This window comes from Nomascus leucogenys, chromosome 9 (assembly GCF_006542625.1).
Source record: "Nomascus leucogenys isolate Asia chromosome 9, Asia_NLE_v1, whole genome shotgun sequence".
NCBI lineage: Eukaryota > Metazoa > Chordata > Mammalia > Primates > Hylobatidae > Nomascus > Nomascus leucogenys.
Genome location: NC_044389.1, coordinates 70798447 through 70823000, shown reverse-complemented (window position 1 = coordinate 70823000; position 24554 = coordinate 70798447). Strand labels below are relative to the sequence as shown.

At 38.7% G+C, this 24554-nt stretch overlaps 1 protein-coding gene across 1 annotated transcript in view; it reads right to left on the bottom strand.

Moving 5' to 3' along the window:
• Positions 1-1031: 1031 nt before the first annotated feature.
• Positions 1032-24554, bottom strand: part of PKD2 (polycystin 2, transient receptor potential cation channel) — a 69376-nt gene continuing 45853 nt past the window's right edge. Inside the window, exons 8-15 of the mRNA XM_030819110.1 lie at positions 21629-21810; positions 19793-19913; positions 15907-16005; positions 12370-12491; positions 11986-12103; positions 9777-9940; positions 3858-4005; positions 1032-3363 (exon numbers count right to left, since the gene is read on the bottom strand). Of these exons, the coding sequence (XP_030674970.1) occupies positions 3127-3363; positions 3858-4005; positions 9777-9940; positions 11986-12103; positions 12370-12491; positions 15907-16005; positions 19793-19913; positions 21629-21810 (1191 nt within the window). The 3' untranslated portion in view covers positions 1032-3126. The remainder of the gene's footprint in view (positions 3364-3857; positions 4006-9776; positions 9941-11985; positions 12104-12369; positions 12492-15906; positions 16006-19792; positions 19914-21628; positions 21811-24554) is intronic.

Sequence of the window (24554 nt, the reverse complement as noted above, 5' to 3'; positions counted from 1 at the left end):
AATTCCTTTCCTTTTTGCTGATTCAACAGATTGTAACTTGCTGAGCAAGTCACTGGGCTGGATACCATAGTACCTCCTTCCATTTGTAATGGAAATTTCAGCTTTGAAGAGCTTTCATACATATATATTCTTACTGCACAAGCAAAATCCTATGAGGGAGACAAGTATTGATTTTCCCATTTGACAAATGAGGAAATAGCGTCTTAGAGAAACTGGACCAGTTGTCTTGGCATAATCACACGACTAGGAAGTATAGAGTGGGGACCGGAGTCTTAGCCTAGTACTATTTTCTTTACGCTTTTAAACTTCTCCGTTTTGTGGGTGGTCTACATAGAGAGTCGCCATGTGGCACAACTCCACGGAGCCCCATTTGTAGTATTCTAAGGGGATGGAATCCCTTAGGAATGAACAATGCGTGATCATACATAGTGTATAATGTGGGCACCTTGACCGTGTGGCACTTCAGTGTATGCCTGCTGGTTTTCATCTACCAGTGTCTGCATTTCTTTGCCTGCAGGCTTGCTCAGAAGCCAGCAAAGGCTGCTTTGTCTACTGGATGTGCTGGGGAATGACTACCATTCTCCCAGAGTGGTCTTTCAACCAAAGTCCTGGCCCCTCAGCTGGGATAAGCCTGAATTGTTTGTTCTAGTTTGTCCTACACTGTTTCTCAGCATTTTACCACAGGAATTAGGCTTCAGCAGCCTATCTGTTATGCAGCTAGACAACACGCCCTTTACTGGCATCTTCTCTTCTTCTCCCCGTCTTTCCCACTCCACTATCCCTATTGCCTACACCTCTCAAACCACCTGCCCTGGAATCTTCGTTTCAGGAAAATAAAAGCAAAAATGCCATAAATGATAGCCCTGTGCTTAAAGGCTAACTGGGTACCTGAATTGTGTAGCTGGTGTAATAAACAGAGAAACATGCCAATTAATGTTTTCGGACATAGAGAAGGTGCCTTTTTCAAAGTCAAAGTCTCATGATAAAAGGCACATTACCTGTTACTACTTAGAAAACAGACAACTCTCACATCTGCTACTATATCAAGTTTTTATTAAGAAGTAAAGTGCTCAGTATTACACATTAATAACATTCTTGATTGTCAAGAAAGACTTGCATATGTAACATCTTTTTAATAACACCAGTACACAGGGAAAGATAATAGGGAAGAGATGAGGGGGGAATTCTCCATGACTAAAGAAGAAAAATATATGTAATTTATGGGTAGAAAGGAGGAATTCTGCAAAATTTTGCAAGTGAAATGAAAAATGGTACAATAAAAAGTATCATAAAAAGACTTTCTAGTGACCATAATTGATATATGGCACATGGTCGATACACATGGATACCACATAATAGCTGCACTTCAAATTGAAGTTTGTTTACATGTAACAACATGGTACATATACATAAATACGTACAGTCAATATCCCCGGAATGCAAACTTTAGTATGCAGTAATAAAGAACTTTGTGTAGCATATTCAAGAGAAAGTAAAGATAGAGATGAAGCCATGAGGAAAAACTTACAGAAACCCAGTATGTTTCACTTTCAACCTGGAAAGGTCTATTTGCTCGTGTTCTCATTGGAGATTGGACTGACATTCTACCAGTTAAATGAACAACTTGTGAATTTAAAATATAGCATTAAACGACAGGATTCTCTTGGTTCTCCAAGTGAGGGTTATTCAACAGCACTGCATGCTCTTTTGCTTATTAGCTCTCAAAATGTCATCTTACTCAACATTTCTGTAAAAGAAGATTTTTTTTTTGAGAAATAGATTTCTCCCCATAAATTTGGGTGAGACCCTCTCATAAAGAAAACAGTGTTGCTAACTCAAATTTTGGCTGATACTGTCTAATGTATGAACTTTTAATACCAAAACCTCTTTTTTATTAGATTGAGCTCCATTTGGATTACAAATTCTAGTTTCAAAACACAGGATCAAGAATACTTGAGTACTATATTTTTTATTTTTGCATTTTTTGTAGAGATGGAGTTTCGCCACATTGCCCAAGTTGGTCTTGAACTCCTGGGCTCAAGTGATTCGCCTGTCTCGGCCTCCCAAAATGCTGGATTACAGGCGTGAGCCGTCATACCTGACTGAGTACTATATTCTTAAAATAGTTTAAAACCAAATGCTTTATGAATTTCAAAACTTTCTTAAAATTGTGCTTAAAATGAACATAATTGTTGGATAAAAACTTTCAGTGCATACTAAAAATTCAGTAAGTTGGTCTTACTAGATTAGTTATAACATTAAATTCAGTTGCAAATGAGTAGAGCCACATGGGAAAAAGAATATGTAGATAAATCTTTATGCTAAACTAACCATTAAAAGAAATTAAACTGAGTGACAACTTAGGGCTCCCTCCTGTGTTATGGTTAGAGATGCCATTTTATCCTATAACTGATCGTTGGTGGTTTTACTCAGCTTATTCAAATTAGAGCCAAAATAATGTAAAAATTAAGTGATACAGTTAGTCCCATAGACATTAGATATGATCAACTTACAAAAAAGCATAGTATTTAACATTCATCTTAACCATTCACACAGATTCTATCATAATGACTACATACCCATTCTATGATTTGGAGTTCTTTTCCATTTTATCTTTTAGAAAAGTTTACCCCAGGAAGGTAGTTGAAATAAAAGGCCCCTTTCTTAAAAGAAAGCTATGTATTAAGCTCATGAACTATGCCAGAGTGGAAAGGAATGCCCCATTTTCCTTCACGCACTTGGAAAAAAATAACAATACTGATTTTTGTGACTGGAAATGAAACTCAGAAGCCCTTTGACAGCTTTCTAGCTTTAAAAGGCTACTTCATTGTCAACTGAGAAGACCCAGTCATGGTGGCAACTGGGCGCACCACTCAATATATATCATGAAGATTTTTTTTTCTGTACTCAATATTTATACCTAGATTTCTTATATGAGAAAAAGAAAAAAAAATCTGAACCATGGGTAACGTTTATATAAAATAAATTAAAGTGCAGAAGATTAGCAATCGGTCACAAAGACTAGCATCCTGTGGTGGTCAGGGCATATAAATAGTGTGCTTGTTACAGCAATTCAGAACAGCCGCTTCCTCACTTATTAGAAACACACATACTAAAACACACATATCATACGTGGACATTAGAACTCCCATTTCCACCTGCACCTTCCATGCCTTCTGTAGACTGGGAGGAAGATGGGCGGGAGCTTCTGGGGCGAGGTTGACCATTGAGTCCCACTGGCGTGCCTAAACCATGACTGATCTGGGAAGCTGCATCATCGGATTCCCAGCGTTCCAACTCTTCACGCACTAGCCGTTCCATCTGTTCCCTATGGATTTCACTGTCACGACCCAGCCTTTCATCCTAAAAAGGGAAAAAGAAACCGGTGTTGGGGGCAGTAGAAGGAAATGCCTTAGGAAGTCCAGGGACCAAATAATCTGTAGTTTGGTAAGGCTGGAGATTTACAGCATATAATAGCAAATCACAGAGTTGCTGGAGTAATTTTTCACTTCATTCTACCCTGCAGTGAAGGCAGGACCATTAGCATATGGAGTATTAAGAAAGTAACACCTCCAGATTATAATTTTATCTGTAGTTACGGAGAAAGAGAAACATGTCAGCATAAGGGTTAGACAATATGACTACCTTGATCTGTTATAGAAAGATATTTTACAGAAAGAGTGTTTCTGTTTCAGAGAAAAAAATCTGAAAATGAGAGTAAATGGAAACATCATTGTGAATTTCTATAAATGTGAATTTTTTTACTTTTCTTCAGTACTTCAAATACAACTGCCACCAACATACGTTTCATTAATAACACTATCTCAGCAGTGGTGTTTCAGCTCATGACTACTGACCTCGGCCACCCCATCCAACAGCCTTCCCAGCACCTCCCTCCTCTTCAGTTTGGCTCGCTCCATAATCTCTAGCTTCACGATCACGGCGTCGATCTTGGACACTATGCTGCCGATGGAATGCTCCATCCGGTCCACTCGTCTCACTAGGCTGCAAGGAAAACACAGTACAGAGGGACAAAGTGCTTGTCATTGTCTTTTCAGCCCCACTGGCTTTTCAAATGGAAGTGCTAAGATTTTTTTCTTAAGCAACACAATCATTTGAAACACTTTCTAAGTTGTCTCAAGCTTTACAGATAAACTGTCGGATGCCGCTGGTGGCAGTGTTAACTGAAACAGCTTTCCTGCAAGTCCGCACGTATCAGAAGTCTTCAGAATGTATGCCTAACCCTTTATTTAGATATTCCATTTTTAGAACATTTTCTAAAGGAAAATTTTATAGAAGTATATGTGTAATTTTTGGCTGTAAAAGAGTGCTGCTTCTTAATCGCAGATCATTGAAAAATGGCTACATCAAACAATTGATGGGGGGGTAGGACATGATGGCTCACACCTGTAATCCTGGCATTTTGGGAGGTGGAAGTGTGCAGATCGCTTGAGGCCAGGAGTTTGAGCCAGCCTGGGCAGGATGGCAAAACTTCATCTCTAAAAAATAGGTGGGCGTGGTGGCAGGTGCCTGTACTCCCAGCTACTTGGGAGGCTGAGGTGGAAGGATCACCTGAGCCTTGGGATGTTGAGGCTGCAATGAGCCGTGATCATTCCACCGCACTCCTGCACTCCAGCCTGGGTGACAGAGTGAGACCCAGTCTCCAAACAAACAAACAAACAAACAACACCCAACAATTGGTAGGAAATTAAACAATCATTGTTCATCCATACAATAAAATTCTAAGGAGACATCAGACATTATACTGTGGCAGACAATTTAATAAAATAGAATTAGATTTACAATATATTAAATAAAGCTTGAAAAACAGTATGAAAACAGCATGTTCACTTACAATTCTATTATTTTGAACTTAAAAAATGTATACAAATATTTTAAAAACTTGTAAGCCAAAGACAACCTCTGCAATGGTGGCAAGAGGGTTCTGTAGACTCTCTCTTTAGTGAAACAACTGTAACTGTTGAAAATTATTTTTTAAAACTCAAATATTTAAAATTTCTAAAAACTTTTAAGGGTGTACAGCAAATGAAAAAGCATTTATTTAAGAAAATCTACTAAATTTTAGTATGAAGAGATTCTGTGGCACTGAAGCCATAATCTGAGCCTTCTCTCCTGTCCCCAGCTCATGTGATAGAAGCACAACTTCACATGGGTGCAGCTAAGAGCACAGGGCTCCCTCCTCCCCCAACTTCTAGTCTAGGGCTACAGTATCTCCCAGGGAGGGGCAGGCTGCCAGCATTTCTCATCCTAACATTTCCACTCTTTTTTTTTTTTTGAGACAGAGTCTTGCTTTGTCACCCAGGCTGGAGTGCAGTGGCGTGATCTTGGCTTACTGCAACTTTGCAACTTCTGCCTCGTAGGTTCAAGTGATTCTCCTGCCTCAGCCTCCTGAGTAGCTGGGACTACCGGTGTGCACCACCATGCCCAGCTAATTTCTGTATTTTTTTAGTAGAGATGGGGTTTCCTCAGGTTGGCCAGGCTGGTCTCAAACTCCTGACCTCAGGTGATACGCCTGCCTTGGTCTTCCAAAGTGCTGGGATTACAGGTGTGAGCCACTGTGCCCGGCTTTCCCACTCTTGTTAAAAAAGTTTTTTAAAGCTTTTTTTTTTTTTAATAGAGACAAAGTCTTGCTATGTTGCCCAGGTTGGTCTTGAACTCCTAGCGTCAAATGATACTCCTGCCTTGGCCTCCCATAGTGCTAGGATTACAGGCATGAGCCACCATGCCCAGCCTCAATGTTCCTACTCTTTTTTTTTCTTTTTTTTTGAGACAGAGTCTCACTCTGTTGCCCAGGCTGGAGTGCAGTGGTGTAATCTTGACTCACTGCAACCTCTGCCTCCAGGTTCAAGCAATCCTCCCACTTCAGGCTCCCGAGTAGCTGGGATTACAGGTATGCACAACCAACCCAGTTAATTTTTCTATTTCTTGTAGAGATGAGCGTCTTACCATGTTGCACAGGCTGGTCCTGAACTCCTGGCTCAAGCAATCCTCCTGCCTTGACCTCCCAAAGTGCTAGGATTACAGGCGTGAGCCACTGTGCCCAGCCTGTTCCCATTCTTAAATGCATGTTGCAGAGGTTCTAATCCTGTTAAGAGTGGCTAAGGGGAATGGGGCTCTCTTCTTCCACTCAGTTCCCACTTGTAGGGTGGAGTTTCCATGCCAGAAGAAGCAAGGTGAGAAAATCAGAGACTGCCATCTGAGCCCAGTGACTTGTTCATAAAGCAGGATGTCACAGAGAGGTGGGCCACTGTCCCTGGCTCTGTAAAGCAGTAGCACAGTTTTGCTCATGGGGAGACACAGGTCATAGGAATACAGAACTCCTCTCAAGTGAATAGACTTTATTTGGAATAAAGCGTGAGGAAATTAAAGACTAAGGATGCTCTTGAAAACAATGGAGATTGTGGGGATAAGCATTTAAGAGGAATCTGGTAGCCTCATGAGATAAGCAAATTACCAGCTAGTTCACCAGAGAGAACCAGGGAAAGAGACAGCTAAGAAGACAGTTAAAGACTGGCCTCAGAGGCCAGGCGTGGTGGTGCATATCTGTAATCCCAGCCCTTTGTGAGGCTGAGGTGGGTGGACTACTTGAACTCAGGAGTTTGAGACCAGCCTGGGCAACTTAGACCCCATCTCTACAAAAAATAAAAATTAGCTGGGTACAGTGGCTCATGCCTGTAGTGTCAGGTACTTGGGAGGCTGAGGTGGGAGGATTGCTTGAGTTCAGGAGTTTGAGGCTGCAGTGAGCTAGGATCATGCCACTGCACTCTAGCCTGGGTGACAGAGAGAGACCCTATTTCTTAAAAAAAAAAAAAAAAAGGAAGTTATGATGACATTGTCTCATCAAATACAGGATATCATCAAATACAGAATAAAGAGACAGAGATTGCTAAAAAGAACCAAATAGAAATTCTGGAGTTGAAAAGTATAATAAATAAAAAATTCAGGCTAAGTGTGGTGGCTCATACCTGTGATCTCAGCACTTTGGGAGGCCGAGGCGGGAGGATCACTTGAGGCCAGGAGTTTGAGACCAACCTGGGCAACATAACAAGATGCCATCTCTACAAATTTTTTTAAAAAAATTAGCCAGGCATGGCAGCATGTGCCTGTAGTCCTAGCTACTTGGGAGGTTGAGGCAGGAGGATCATTTGAGCCCAGGTGTTCAGGCTGTAGAGAGCCATGATTACACCACTGTACTCCAGCCTGGGTGATGGAGTGAGACCCTGCCTCTCTCTCTATATATATATAAAAATAAATAAATAACTAGAGGAGCTCAACAGAGATTTGAGCAAGCTGACAGAAGAACAAGTCAGTGAACTTGAAGATATATCAATACAGACTACGCACTCTGAAGAACAGTGAGGGAAAAAAAACGACGACAAATGAACAGAGCCTAAGAGAAATATGTGATACCCTTAAGCATATGCATAATGCGGGTCCCAAAGAAGAGAAAGTGAAAGAAGCAGAAAAAACACTTTCCAAGTAGGATGAACTCAGAGATTTATACCCAGACGTATCATAGTAAAAATACTGAAAGACAAAACCAAAAAAATCTTGAAAGCGGTGAGAGAAAATTGAGTCATCATGTACAAGGGGACCACAGTAAAATTAGCAGCTGTCTTCTCATCAGAAACAATACAAGCCAGAGGAAATGAAGGAGAAAGAAAAACATTCTCAGATAAACAAAAACTGAAAGAACTCATTGCTAGCAAACCTGCTTTACAAAAAATACTAAAGGAAATTCCTTATGCTGAAAGCAAGTGACTCCAGATAGTAATCAGAATCCACATGAAAAGACAAAGAACACTGGTAAAGATAACTGCGTTGGTATAAAATATAGTATATATGTGTATTTCTCCTTTTGTTCCTTAACTGATTTAAAAAGCAGTTGTGTAAAAATATGTACAAAGTTGGATCTGAAGGTCTATAATAGAAATGTAATATATTTGACAATAATAGGAGGTAGGCAGTAGCAAAGCTGTATTGGAGAAAGAGAATGACGACAGATGATAACTTGAATCCAGAGGAGCAAAAGAAGAGAATTAGAAATGGTAAAAAAGTAGGTTAATATACAAATTTATAAATACATACTTTCTCTTCTCTCAGCTTCATTAAGAGATATAAAATTATATACTATATATTACACAATGTGTTATAAAAATGTAGTATTGTTCTAACAATGTGATTTGAAACATATGTAGATGACTATATATACATATAGATAGATGAATATATAGCACAAAAAGAGGGAAGACGAAAAAAGCTAAATAGAAATGATATTTCTATATCTCAATAGATTCAGTTAATATATATCTGAAGTAATTTTTCATAAGTTAATTGTATAAACTAAGTCTTAGAGCAACTCCTAAGAAAATGACTAAAAAAAAGAAAAATCATTAAAAAAATTTAAATGTTATACTTGAAAATATTCACTTAATGTACAAGAAAGCAGTGAAAGAGGAACAAAAAAAAGTAAGCTAGAAAACAAAAAATAAAATAGCAGACAGAAATCGACTATATCAATGATAACATGAAATGAATGGATTAAGCAATCTAATCAAAAACAGAAATTGTCAAACTGGATAAAAAGATAAGATCCAATTATATGCTGTCTACAGGAGAGACATACTTTAGACTCAAAGATATAAATAAGTTTAAAGTAAAAGGATGGAAAAAGATTTATCATGCAAACAGCAACCAAAAGAAAGCTGGAGTGGTTACAGTAATATCAAACAAAAAATACTTAAAACAAAGAATTTTACTAGAGATAAAGTGGATAACATTTTGTAATGAAAACAGGATCAATTCTTTTTTTTCTTTAGCCTCATCAAGTTGAGAGAGAAAATAGGGTCAATATATTAGGAAAATATACTAGTTATAAATATGTATGCACCCAACAACAGAGTTCCAAAATACACAAAGCAAAACCTTACAGAATTGAAGGGATGAACTCCAACTAATAATATTTGGAGACTTTAATACCCCACTTTCAAACATGAATACCACATCTAGGCAGAAGATCAACCAGGAAATGGGAGACCTGCATAAAACTATAAACAAACTAGACCTAACAAACATCTACAGAACACTCCATTCAACAACAGCAGAATATTCATTCTTCTCAAATGCACAAGGAACATTCTTCAGGATGAACCGTATGTTAGGCCATAAATATATATGGAAACATTGATAAACACATGCAAATAGAGACACAAACACCCAATAAACATTTTTCATTTGTAGAAATATGGGAAATGTTAATGTTTTCTTTTGCTCTTATTTGCTAATTCCTATAGTAAACATACTATGTAAGAGACAAAACACCAATCGACAAGTGCTTTTTTTTTTGAGACAGAGTCTGGCACTGTCGCCCAGGCTGGCGTGCAGTGGCACGATCTCAGCTCGCTGTAACCTCCGCCTCCTGGGTTCAAGCAATTCTCTTGCCTCAGCCTCCCAAGTAGTTAGGATTACAGGGACCCACTACCACACCCAGCTAATTTTTTGTATTTTTAGTAGAGATGGGGTTTCACTATGTTGGCCAGGCTCGTCTCGAACTTCTGACCTCATGACCTGCCCACCTTGGCCTCCCAAAGTGTTGAGATTACAGGCATGAGCCACTGCGTCCGGCCAGTACAAGTTATTTTTAAAAGCTGGATGATTAGTAATGGAAAGGAGTGAATTCAGAGAGATGAGGGAAAACTGCCTGGTCTCATGTGGACTCTTGTCAACACAAATTCTGCCAATTCATTTATACTTACACTTGAAACTCTTCGTAAGAAACGCCACTAGAAATGCTTCCCCTCCTTCTGGAGCTATGTCCACTATCTTCGTCGTCATCCTCCTCAGAGTCATCCAGGCTTCGAGGGAAACTTCGGCTGCTCATGGGACGTGGTAAAGAACGGTGATCCAAATCCAGGTCCTCCTGAAGAACAAGGGGTCACTGAGTGAGGAGCAGAACACTGAGACCCCACAGAAGCCTCACCAAGGACTTGGGCAAGCAGGAACTGGGTGCGTGCATTTACCTGGGATTTCTTTGTATTTAACACCAGGCTGGGGTTCCTGCATTTTTCAGTTTCATAGATTGGCAAATTTAACTAACAGCAAGGAATAGCCAACTTTTTGTTTGAACAAGAAAGAACATTAAAAACACAGCAGGCAAAGAAAAAAACTAAATGAAGAAATACGGGCCAGGCATAGTGGTCACACCTGTAATCCTAATACTTTGGGAGGCTGAGGCAGGAGGACTGCTTGAAGCCAGGAGTTCGAGACTGGCCTGGGCAGCAAGGTGAGGCTCTGCCTCCACAAAAAAATTTTTAAAAAATTCGCCAGGCATGGTGATGCACGCCTGCAGTCCCAGCTATCTGAGCTACCTGGGAGGTTGAGGTCGGAAGATCACTTGAGCCTAGGAGTTTGAGGCTGCAGTGGGCCATGAGCCATCTTAAAATAATAATAAAATAAATAAAGAAATGAAGAAATATATTAGAGGTTGAGTATCCCTTATTTGAAATGCTTGGGACCAGAAGTGTTTTGGATTTGGGATTTTCAAGAATATTTTGGAATGTTTGCATTATACTTACTGGTTCAGCATCCCTAATCTGAAAACCCCAAATCCAAACTGCTCCAGTGAGAGTATTTCCTTTAAGCACGACCTTTGAGTATCACGTCTGTGCTCAGGAAGGTTTAGGTTTTGGAGCATTTCAGACTCACATATTTGGGTTAGGGATGCTCAACCTGTATCACCTTCTTTTCATAAAAGATAATACATTCAACAGCTCCAAAGTAGGAAGGATGTAATGTCAGAATAAGAACTTTTTCTAAATAAAGCCTTGTAAAAATTTTCCTCATTTCCTTTATGCTTAAATTTCACTGTGACTGGAGAAGTCTGTCACCTACTAGCACTGTTCTATGGAGTGGCATTTAGAAACCACTGTCCTAGACTTCTCATAGGAAAGTGGCTTTTGTAATAACATTCATCTGTGTTCTCTGTACCTCAGTAACCACAGATTTTTGTTGTTGCTGTTTAACCATTTATTTTTGAAAGTTAATGGTAAAGCTTTGAATTTTTTTTTCTGACTATAAAAGCCCACTTATGTTTACTTTTAACTATTTTGTAAAAAGTATTCAAATGGAAGGAGGCTTTTAATTTTATTATAAATGTTAATAATTTGGAAAAGGCACAGTGGCTACCGCCTGTAATACCACCACTTTGGGAGGCCAAGGTGGGCAGATTGCTTGCAGTCCGGAGTTTGAGACCAACGTGGTGAAACCCCGTGTCTACTACAAATAGAAAAATTAGCCGGGCATGATGGTGTGCGCCTGTAGTCCTAGCTACTTGGGAGGCTGAGGCAAGAGAATCGCTTGAACCCGGGAGGCGGAGGTTGCAGTGATTAGCGATTGTGCCACTGCACTCCAGCCTGGGAGGGAGAGCGAGACTCTATCTCAAAAAAAAAAAAAAAAAAAAAAGAAAAAGAAAAAAAAGTTAACAATTTAAATAGCCACTAACTAACCAGAATAATTTCACATCTCTTGGTAAGTCCTTTTTTGTTTTCTTCACTCTCACAGACATTGTGGACTCTGCAGCTAATCAGGCTTCTCTTCTCAAGCTGATTACCAGCAAGCTTAGGGCCCAATTTGTAGCCCAATCTTAATAAGCATATGTGTTTTTATGAATGCATTTTTAAGCTTCATTAATAATCTATTATTTTTACTTTTGTTTTGCTTGCTTTTCATTTTGACTTTTTAATATCATGCTAACCATCCATTTTTATACATAATTGTGTTATATATTCTTTCTGGAATAAACAAGGTACTAACACATAAACCGACTGGGAGAGAGAGAGGGAGAGAGAGAGAGAGAGAGGTGGGGGATGGGCAAGAGACTCAATAACCCACTACTTCTATAGTGTTTGATACATCTGTGGTGTTGTAGGTACCAAATCAAATCCGGTTCTCCTAAACCAGACCCACCCTCTCTTTCTCCAAGTCGTCTCTCATCTGCTGATGTTCATGTTCGGTCAGTTCTTGGTCTCCATCTTGGTCGTACTTTGTGAATATTGCCTCAATCTCTGCATCAGTATGGCCCTTCCTGAAATTAGAGAGAGGATACAGATAAAAATCATTCCTTGTACCCAGTTCACCCTAAACACAGACATCAAAATGCAGGAGGAAAGGAGAAATCGCCAAATGGGGGCAAGTTTTCCTCTTATAACATGTTCCAGAAAGATACCTGCCTCTGATACAAAAAAAAATATATGTATCTGTATGAGCCCTTAGGCTAGAAATACTCTTATCACCAGGAATTTATCTTTAGAAGCAGGGATTTTTCAGAACCTCAGGAAGCATGATTCTCACCCTTTGAGATCTTGTCGAAGTTCATCAAAGTTTAACTTGCCTCCTCCTTGCCGCAGACTCTCTGAAATGTCATCCACAGTATTTTTTTTCAGTTTTAGTTTGACCAAAGCTTTATGGTAGCCCTATCAGAGACAGAAAAAATAAAAGACTTGGTTTAGTGTATTCTCCTTTTGCATTTGTTTTACTTTCCATTCACAGTAGTAACTACTATAAACCTGGTGTACATTGGCCATTCAACAAGTATGTGCTGGATCAATGGATAATTAATGTATCCAGTTTTCCACAAAACACTTGTGGAAGAGTTACATGGAAAAAGTCAGGGTCTTTCAGTAAGTCATGAAGAACTAAGGGTCTTTTACTCATATGTGTATTCAAGTTTATGTGATACAAACAAAAATTACTATATATGCTATAGCTGTCTGCCTCAGAGCATAAAGGACTGTGCAACAGTTCATAGGAATACCAAGAAACCCGAATCATGAACTGCATCTTAATTTTTTATATTATCTATCTCCTAGACAGTAATTTCCCTAAGTGTGTATAAACAAACAAACAAACAAACAAACAAAAAACCCAGTGAAATGTAGATAAGGATTTTCCCTTTTTTTGAGACAGGGTCTTACTTTGTCACCCAAGCAGAAGTGCAGTGGCATGATTCTGGCTCACTGCAGCCTCGATCTCCTGAGCTCAAGTGATTTTCCCAACTCAGCCCCCAACAAGTAGCTGGGACTATAGGTGCGAGTCACCACGCCTTGCTATTTTTTTTTTTTTTTTTTGTAGAGACAGGGTCTCACCATGTTGCCCAGGCTGGTGTTGAACTCCTGAGCTCAAGCGATCTGCCTGCCTCGCCTCCCAAAGTGCTAGGATTACAGGCGTGAGCCACTGCCCCTGGCCGAGGATTTTTCACTAGCAAACTTTAGACCTGACCTTGCTTTGCACATAGTGCAGCACTGTAAGTGACCATGCAAGCTGAAATTGTGCAAAATGATCTGAATAATCAGTGGGAAGAATGACAATTGTTCTGTGATCTTTACAACTTTTAATCAAAACATTAAACACTCCCTTAGTGTCAGTTATAAATGTATAGGGAGCTTAAAAAAGAAGAAAACTAATACTGATTTAATACACTAAAATGTAAAACATTAGAAACATTAAAAACTAAAGTGTTTTATTTCTTTGTAAAAAATGAATCCACAGTAGTTTAAACAGCACTTGCCTTGTTTTCATTGTGTAATATTACACTGTACACTTTACAGCGTGGAGTGAACTTCTTTTCTATGCATTAGTGAATGGTCATATTCCTTCTTAAATGTGGATCAGCTTCCAACATATTTTTCTTTTCTTTTTTTTATTTTTGAGACACAGTCTTACTCTGTCAACTGGCTGGATTGCAGTGGTGCCATCTCAGCTTACTGCAACCTCCGCCTCCCTGGTTCAAGCAATTCTCGTGCCTCAGCCACTCGAGTAGCTGGAATTACAGGTGTGCACCATCATGTCTGGCTAATTTTTGTATTTTTAATAGAGACGGGGTTTCACCATGTTGATCAGGCTTGTCTCGACTTCCTGGCCTCAAGTGATCCACCCACCTTGGCCTCTCAAAGTGCTGGGATTACAGGAGTGAGTCACCATGTCCAGCCCCAACATTTTTTCTTTTGTACTTTCATTATTGTGAAATATGTCTAATAAGGGTTCCCTTAATGTGAAGTTTTTGGCAGGCATCATTTCCTCAAGACATCTTCATCCATTTTATCACAGCTATTTTCCTCATTTAAGTTGATAGACCTGCCCTAAGTTCTTCTGGCTCTGTATCTGGATCTCTTGAATGATCGCAGTGTCAACACTCCCGTTTCTTCTTCGCTGAGCTATTTCTTCTATAAATCCATTGCTCTGTTTTGAATTTCACTTCCAGTGTTACCATTTTTCATTTCTTTGCTAGCCCATTCTCTTTTTCTTTTCTTTTCTTTTTTTTTGAGATGGAGTTTCGCTCTTGTTACCCAGGCTGGAGTGCAATGGCATGATCTCGGCTCACTGCAACCTCCGCCTCCTAGGTGCAAGCTATTCTCCTGCCTCAGCCTCCCCAGTAGCTGGGATTACAGGCATCTGCCACCACACCCAGCTAATTTTGTATTTTTAGTAGAGATGGGATTTCACCATGTTAGCCAGGCTGGTCTTGAACTCCTGACCTCAGGTGATCCATCCGCCTTGGCCTCCCAACATGCGTGAGTCACTGCACCCATTCTCTTTTTCAATTAACCATTTTTGTAAAATGTCACATGGGCTTATTACTGGAACACAAGGAAGCAACACTAGATGCTTTCTTTGTTTGTGAATTGGATAGCAGATATTCAGTGACCAATTAGTAACAGACTGAAAATAGGGTCATGACTGGCCAGTGAGCCTGCTCAGCCCGCACATCTGTTACTCAGGTAACCGATCTATATACTGAAGAGCTAGCAGTGGAGTTTGTACTTTGTGCTGTTACTCAGAGTTAATATACTATGATAACTGAAGTTTGAACTGTGTTGTTGAAGGTGGTGTTAAATAACAAAACTGGGGTAACCGAAGTTTGTGTGTATCAGAATTGTGCCAAGTGAGGAGTGCTTGCATACACACTGGAGATTTGCTAAAATGTAAGCAACTGTTATGCAGAATCAAGATAATGTGAATCTTAGGTCCCATCCCAAGGACTTGGTTTTAAGAGACTTAAGTTTTCTATTATAACATGTATCATAGATAACGTAATCCTAAGGCTTGGACTGATAAAAACAATTACAGTTAAGGAGCCACTATGACTTAGCAAAATGATATTGGGAAACAAACTGTGTATTTTAAATGTGGCTATTTGTTGTTGTAAACATTTTATACTTTAAACCAAATAAAGCAGTTACATTGAGAAGAACAAAGGGCCCAACTTTCCTGTCCTGCCCTTCTATTTAACAATGAAACCCTTCCTGAGAAGGTGCATAAGTAAAAGTTCTCAGGCCCCAGGCTATGGCCTGAATTCATGAATCTTTTCCTTTGCTTATTTTAAAACTGCCGTGGAAGGTCAAGGGTAAAGGGTGAACTACTAAGTATTTTCCTCTAAAACTTTTTATTTTTTTAAAATGGTAATTGAGATAGAAGAGGTGGAAATCCCTTTATATAATCTTCCCTTCTAGTTTATTCTCAACTCAGGATCCTGAAGTGACAGCCAGCCAGAGGAGACGTCAAAATAATAAAGGTGATGAACCTTCAGCTCAGCTCTTAAAGTGTCAAAAGATTGTTGAGAATTTAATTCCAAGGCATAAAAGGATTCCCAGAATTAAAATTCGAGATAGCAGTATATCCATCAAGACTCCAAGATAGGGAACATTTAAATTATTTCTGAAATGTAGAGATGTATAGTAAAGATGTATAGTAAAGATGTATAGTAAAGAAAAGATGTATTCTTTATTTCAAACAATTTCAATGGATCAATGTTGATTTGAAAATCTGGGTGAAACAATGTTCATTTTATGTCAGAAACAGAAGAATTCTGAGAATTAAGTCTTTTCCTACCTTTCTGATAAGATCTGAGAGTTCCATTTCAGCTTTCTGCTGTGCCAAGTCAGATTTCACTTCAGAGTAAGTATCATTGATGATGGCCAAAAACATATTCTGTTTGTAAATGAAAGGAGAGCAAAAATTAAAGGAGGAAACATAAATATAATTTGGAAACATCAATCAAAAAATTGACACATGCCTTTTTGTTTATCCTTTTTTTCCTAATCTGAGTGCTTTATGGAGACATAAATTTATTATTTATTTATTAAAAAAAAATTTTTTTTGAGACAGAGTCTCACTGTGTTGCCCAGGCTGGAGTGCAGGGGTGCAATCTCAGCTTACTGCAACCTCTGCCTCCTGAGTTCAAGCAATTCTTGAGTCTCAGCCTCCTGAGTAGCTGGGATTACAGGCATGTGCCACTACGCCTGGCTAACTGTTGTATTTTTAGTAGAGACGGAGTTTCACCATGTTGGCCAGGCTGGTCTCGAACTCCTGGCCTCAAGTGATCTGCCCGCCTCGGCTTCCCAAAGTGCTGGGATTGCAGGCATGAGCTACTGTGCCCGGCCTGATGTCATAAATTAATAGTTTTGCTGCCATGTTTTGGGAAGATTATTTTCTCCGTTAAGTCATGACACAGGAAAAATGTTGTGATATACTTTGTGAAAAGATACAAGAATAAAATACAACAAAATATTAGTATATTTACCTATGAATGGTGAGATTATTTTATTTAATATTATTTTTGCTTATCTATGTTCTCTATATTTAGAAACTTTTACATACACTACTGGAGGGTATAGAATTCTAAAAAGCTCTTCAAATTTCAACGATTAACACAGATAAGTAGAATTGTATGCTTATTCCAAGTTTTTTTGTATAATAATATATGAAATTTACAGGACACATTTTTAAAGAGTTTAAAAGGCTGTTGCAAATAGGGATACAGCAGGCCTAGTAGGGAGATAGTAAAGAAAAAGTTTCTGGAAGAGAGATAGACTTTGGAGTCAAGCAAACTTGGATTTCAGTCCTAGCACTGCTAAGATGGTTGCTCTACTTTTCTAAGTCTAATTTTAAATAATTATTTGTTTTACATTAATAAAAGGGGAAAAATAATAGTATCTCCCTTACATATTTGTTGGGCTGGTTAGTGCGACAATCTATGTAAAGTGCTCGGGACAGGTCCTGATGCAGGTAAGTGCTACCTAATTGATAACTACTATTATTATTCAGTAATGGTGAGTTCATTTTTCTGACCTTTCCCTTCCACAGTAGTAATGGTTTGCATTTCCAACAACAGACTTTCTTGAAGCACTGTATCCAGGAGACAGGTCCCCCACCCCCACTTTTTTTTTTTACATGCTCTTCGTTTTTCCTTTTTAACACATAACTGTGGTTTGCAAGTATTTCTATTTGATAATGTCTGTTTTCCCCAAAAGTCTGCGGAATCTTTGTAAGGACCGAATCAGGCTGTTTTCCTTACCCCGGTACTGGCAGTATCTAACATACTACCTCATAGTACACAATCCACAAAAAACACTACAGTGTGTATTATACAGTATATATAATATATATATACAGATATAGTGGCTTAGTAAATATTTATTAAATGATTGAAAAATGAACAAATGAGAACACTCTTATTTTAGTGGGCTATGAATCTCTGTATTAAGGAAGAATATTGTTTACAATTCTGTAGCAGAAACGAGAATAGAATATAGAATACATATAAGTTTTTGACTAAATGCTCAATTCCAAGTGCAGATAATTGCAGTCCAAGTAACATCTTCTGCCTTCTCTCTTCCAACTCAGGGATCTAATGTTCTATTTTTGCTTCCAAGTGGCTGTTAACTAATGCCTGCCAATACCTTAATTGAAACGGATCAAAGTCTGGGACCTCTAAAGAGATTTCAAAAAATGGAAAGTGCTTGAGAAAGGCTCTTGAAGGTGTGGGAAGAGGAAGCTAGCTCACCCTCCTCTCCATCCTGTCTCCCGAGGTTCCCTGAATTATCAGATGGACATTTGCACCAGGATGTCTTTCCTGTTGATGTGGGGGAAGAGTGGGGTTATCCTGGTTCAGCTGAGCCACTTCATAACACTATGCCTTCTTGTTAAACAGGGGCAATAAACTAATACCAGGCAATCAGCTCAGAAAGGTGGCCAACCCTATGCTCAGCTTGTCATTTCTTTAAAAGACAGGTTTGTATTGAAAGTAGACTTCTATCTATGTATGTGTCTATGTATGTATGTATGTATGTATGTATGTATGTATGTATCTATCCATCTCTGTCTCTGGGAGGTGCAAGAAGAGCAATTCTTTTTTGTGCAGTCGTACAAAAAACAATTTTAGTATAAAGATAGAAACTAAGAGCTTCTTTTCATGTTCTGGTGACTGATCTGGTAAGATGACTGAATACTCTAGATCTGGTAAGATGGCTGCCTACTAAAGGACCACATTCAAACAATTCCATATTTGAGCCTTTCCAGTTGCCACGACTCTATCCATCCTTTGTTTGGCAGATTGATAAAAGGAGAAAACTAGGTGGCCTGAGATCAACTGAAGGGTCAGGTGCAGGCCTCTCAATTCCTGGTTTTTGCCTTCTTAGAGATTCAGGTACTCTAGAATCCAAAGTACTATCAATGGTAGAGTAACAGAGGCTTATTCTCTCTCCATTGTTTTCTTTAATATATGATAGGAAGAAGAAGCTTAAGAGGTGTAAGTTTAAAAATGAGCCATAATCCATGCAAACAGCAAGATACATATGAACTCGAATGATATTCCTGACCTTTTCAGTCCTGTTAAGGTACAGCTATAGGGAACACACCTTTGTTTTACACCGGAGGCTGTGTCTCCCCGGAAAAAATAATTAAAAAAATAGGAAATTAATACAGTACATCTAATACCCCATCGATAAATACCATACACTTAACCAGTAATACCTGGACTGACTTTAGAGTTATTACACTGAATTACTGAAAATGTGATCACTTAACCTTCCTCAAGGGATCTTTACACAATGTACTGAAATGGAAAAAATGCTATTTTCTTAAGAAAATTGTTCTTAAGTTGACTGTTAGTGTTTAGATGAAAAATACTGCCTAAATTAAGCTGGCTTAACACCTTCTCAGTAGACAAGTAAATATATAAATGTTAAGAAAAAGAACAAAACACCTTAAAAAAATCTTAATTAACTTAGGGCGAAAACATTCAAAATGTTCATTTGTACCAGATCAAGAGAATAAAAAAATTATTTTTGAAAATAATTTTAATGCAATTTCCATTCATTGTTACATTTAGTTTTAAACTTAATTATTTGAATATTCTCTGTAGGCAGTCTAGACGAATGGGATATAAATAATTTAAAACAGAATATCCTAATTTTGACATGCAATGATTCACTCAACTATTACTCGACATCTTAGATCTAGCTTGCTTTTCCGTTCTTATTTTTTAAAAAGAAAAGAAGAAAGAGAGAAAAGTCACGCTAGCAAGTGACTACGAAAGTGCTGACGTATGTGTTTAAAAAGCATGTAAGCATATTCTGCTTTTTAGGCAAAGCACTATTTTAGGTATCTTTATAAATTTGTACTTGATCTAATTTCTTTTCTGCATTGAATAGATACATACATAGAGAGAGAAATGAAAGACCATGGAAGAGATCTAATTTTTTTGCATTGAATAGACACATATATATGGATCAATGAAAGACCACAGAAAAGACATTTGATATGAGTCTCAAAACTGTGAATTAATAAAAGGAAAATAAGTTTTCCAACATCCACACTTTTTTCTACTTCCTGGGTCTTTATTTAAAAACGATAGGACATAAAGTGTGAGAGAAAAGAGAAGACAAGGATTTATGAAGTTTAAATTGAACCTCACTATAAATAAAAATGTACATACCAAAAGAATGAAGAACATAAAGAACACAAATGTAGTGAAATAAATTGGTCCCAAAACTCGATTAGCTTCCTCAATCTCTGCAAAGTTGATATCGCCCAAAATGATACGGAATTGAGTGAAGCTATAAAAATAAAACAAAATACCACAATACAAAAACAAAGAATGTCTAGTAGTTGATGCAACATTTCTTAAAGATGATTTCATATTTTTGGAACTTTTTAGCTGTATAGGTAGCTGCCAAATAATAGAAAATTGTCAATCCCATTTAAAAAGTCTTGCTACTTATATCAGCAATTAAAGCCTTCTGCAATAATAAAATGCTTTCATGCTACAGAGGTTATTTCCATTTGGTTAAAAAGAAAATGCAGGCTGGGCACGGTGGATCATGTTTGTGTAATCCCAGCACTTTGGGAGGCCGAGGCGGGCGGATCACGAGGTCAGGAGCTCGAGACCAACCTGGCCAATATAGTGAAACCCCATCTCTACTAAAAATACAAAAATTAGCTGGGCATGGTGGCGTGCGCCCGTAATCTCAGCTATTTGGGAGGCTGAGGCAGGAGAATTGCTTGAACCTGGGAGGCAGAGGTTGCAGTGAAATGAGATTACACTGCTGCACTCCAGCCTGGGCGATGAAACAAGACTCCATCTCAAAAAAAAAAAAAAAAAAAAAAAAGAAAAGAAAAATGAAAATACAATTATTATTCAATAACTTATAAAGCAATTGGCTATAACATTTCAACACATAATCTAGGTAAAACATGTTAACTCTAAACCTTGACAACAGTCACCCTGGGTCTAAAGTTAAAAATTTCTTTAAAAAAAAAAAAAAAGGGCCTGGTGTGGTGGCTCATGCCTGTAATCCCTGTACTTTTGGAAGCTGAGGTGAGAGGATAGTGTGAGGCCCTGGAGTTCAATACCACCCTGGGCTACACAGCGACATCCCTTCTCATAAAAAAAGTAAACAATTGACCAGGCATGGTGGCATACACCTGTAGTCCCAGCTACTCAGCAGGCTGAGGCAGCAGGATTGCTTGAGCCTAAGAGTTCAAGGCTGCAGTGAGCTATGATTGCACCACTGCACTCCAGCCTGGGCAATGGAGCAAGAACCTGCCTCAAAAACAAAACAAAACAAAAAAACAAAAAACCCAAAATGGTTTGTGTTCAAAGATCCAATATTCTGACAAGTACTTAAAATGGGATCAAAGTGGCCAAGTGTTGTCAGTGCTGGGTCTTAGCAAAATCACTTTTATCAACAGCAATATTAATTAGAGATATCTATGCACAAAACTCTATTACCTCCATTGCTTTTTAAACTAACTCCTTTCTAAATGGCATAGAAATCTGACACTGGCTGCTTTTTGTTGTTTTATTTCACATTTGGGATCTTTGGAAAAAAAACTGAAAATTCTTGTACTGGTCTGAGTTTATCCTAGAATATTAGAAATATCTTGCTTTTTTCCTTAGAAAATAACTTGAAGTTCTAAATATATGGCAATAATATTCAACAGGAGTGAGAATATAGGCAAACAGCCTTCTAGAAGCTACCATCTGTATTCGGTGCAAAGAAAACCTCAGTCTTCAGAACAGTGTTGGTTTCCTATGGCTGTTAACTATATTTTACTACTTTGGGCTGCTATCTTAAGCATCAGCATTTCAGGATGCATCGTCTTCTTTGCATTGGTAGATCAATGTTTTGGGAAAAGGTAATTAATTCTTATTTAAAATAACTAGCTTTAAATAATTGATGGTCATATAGCAACCTCATATGAAGATTTATTCTTGAGAAGCAGTGACAACTCTGATTAAATTTTTCTTCTTAATTTCATATATACTTACATACACTCTTGGAAAGTACTGAAGTCATCGACCTGAGTGCCGAAGACAAGGTATGCCAACTGAGCATATGCTAGGAAAATAATGAAGAACATAATAGCAAAGCCAAACAGGTCTTTGGCACATCGAGACATGGTTGTCGAGAGCTGGCTCATGGTCCTGTTAAAATTGATGAATTTGAAGAGCTGTAAGAGAGAGAAGACATCAATAGATGAATGGATAAACAAAATGGTGTGACTGTATATAATAAAGCATTATTTTCATCCTGAAAAGAAATTAAATTCTGACACGTTACAACATGGATGAACCTTGAAAACATTATGCAAAGTGAAATAAGCCTGACACAAAAGGACAAATACTGTATGATTCCTCTTTAAATGAGGTATTTAGAATAGTCAACCTCATAGTAACAGAAAGTAGAATGGAGGTTACCAGGGACTGGGGGGAACTGGGAGTTAGTGTTCAATACATACAAAATTTCAATTTAGAATAATGAAAAAGTTCTGAAAATGCATAATGGCAATGGTTGCACAACATTGTGAATGTACTTAATGCCACTGAATTGTACACTTAAGCATGGTTAAAATGGTAGGTTTTATGCTATCTACAATTAAAAAAAGAAAGGCTGAGTGCAGTGGCTCACATCTATAATCCCGGCACTTTGGGAGACTGAGGCAGGAGGATCGCTTGAGCCCATGAGTTTAAGATCAGCTTGGGCAATATGGCAAGATTCTGTTTCACTAAAAAGTAAAAATAAATTAGTCAGGTGTGGGGGCACACACCTGTGGTTTCAGCTCCTTAGGAGGCTGAGGTGGGAGGGTTGCTTGAGCCTGGGAGGTCGAGGCTGCCGTGAACTGTGACTAGTGATGCTTTCCCCCCAAAAAGGATTAAAGTAAAAGAGAGGGAAAAAAACTCCACACAAATAAAAATTATAAACCCCCCCGGGAAATTCTTGTTGCATAATATTAACTGTCATTTATTGTGCATCAGTTATGTGTGGAGGGCTTTATGTACATTGCCTCAAATCTCTGCAATGCCTTAAATGTTGGCATTCTATCCCCAGGAGTCAGCTGGGGCCTGCAGCCAGCTGCTCTGCCTGAACTGCAAAGCCTGCTCTGCCTGACCGCAAAGAAATATTGAGCATGTTGGTAGACAGTGAACCCTGCAAAGCCATATTGAACATGTTGGTAGGTAAGGCACTGAGGATGGCTGCCCAGATTGTGTAGCTCTAGGTAGAAGCCTCAGTGGAAGAGCACATGATGAGATATTAGAAGCAGAGTCATGATCCCTGCCTTAAAGACCTTAATGATAAAGTATTGAGGGGCAAGACATTTCCAAGAGAAGCACTAAATAAAACACAATAGCCTGAGACACATGTAGGAAAATCTCTAGAAGTTTACTTAAAGGTCTGTTATACATTGTTTCTGGCCACAGTGAAATATTTTTTGAGGACTGCTGTATTATTACTTAATACAATCCCAATTCATTTGAGATCTTTTTTTTTTTTTTTTTTTGAGACGAAGTGTTGTTCTGTTGCCCAGGCTGGAATGCAGTGGCACGATTCAGTTCACCGCAACCTCCGCTTCCTTCGTTCAAGCGATTCTCCTGCCTCAGACTCCCAAGTAGCTGGGATCACAGCCACCCACCACCACACCAGTTAATTTTTTTTTTTTTTGTATTTTTAGTAGGGACAGGGTTTCACCATGTTGGCCAGGCTGGTCTCGAACCCGACCTCAGGTGATCCGCCCGCCTCGGCCTCCCAAAGTGCGTGAGCCACTGCGCCCAGCTGAGATCTTGATTATTATTACTATCTTGATTATTATTATTAAACTAATAATAATCAAGGAAACTTCAGTAATTCTCAGGCAGCACCTGCCATCCTGTTCACCAGCACAGGCTCTGACTGTGCTATCCAAACACGTGTGGCTATCTAAATTCAAATTTAAATTAAGTAAGATTAAATAAATTAAAAATTCAGTCCCTTGGTCCTACTAGCCACATGTTAAGTGTTCCATGCCTATACGTGGCTAGTGGCTACTGTCTAGACAATGGAAATATAGAACATTTCCATCACCACAGAACATTCTTATTACCATTATTATTTTTGCTATTTGATTATTATTACTATTATTATTACTATGCTGTGATCAAGGTTTTGTGCTTTAGTGATGGTTTCTCTTAAACAAGCATGTCAATAAATAAATAGCATGAGAAATACAGGATAAAGTCTATGCTTTTTTTTTTTTTGAGACAGGGTCTCACTCTGTTGCTGAGGCTGGAGTGCAGGGGTGCGATCTTGGCTCACTGCAACCTCTGCCTTCTGGATTCAAGCAATCCTCCCGCCTAAGCCTCCTAAGTAGCTAGGACTACAGGCACGTGCCACCACCCCCAGCTAATTTTTGTATTTTTAGTAGAGATGAGGTTTTGCCATGTTGCCCAGGCTGGTCTCGAACTCCTGGGCTCAGGGGACCTGCCTACCTCAAATGCTGGGATTACAGGCATGAGCCACTGTGCCTGGTCCAAGTCTAGGCCTTCTAGGTACGAATACCAACTCAGAAAAGTACATAACGGGCAAGTACCTTCTAGAACAGTGCTGTTCAAGAGAACGTTCTGTGATGATGGAAATGTTCTACATTTCCACTGTCCTAGACAGTAGCCACATACAGCCATTGAACACTTAACGTGTGGCCAGTAGAACCAAGGAACCGCGTTTTTAATTGTATTTAAGCTTAATTAATTTAAATTTGAATTTAAATAGGCACATGTGGCTAGTACTTACTGTCTGGACAGCACAATCAGAGCCTGTGCTGGGATGGGATGGCAGCTGCTGCCTGAGAATTATTGAAATTTCCTCCATCTCCAGAATTGATGCTCATTGTATATGAAATGTCATGACCTTTCACACACATGGAAATGCACATTATATCTT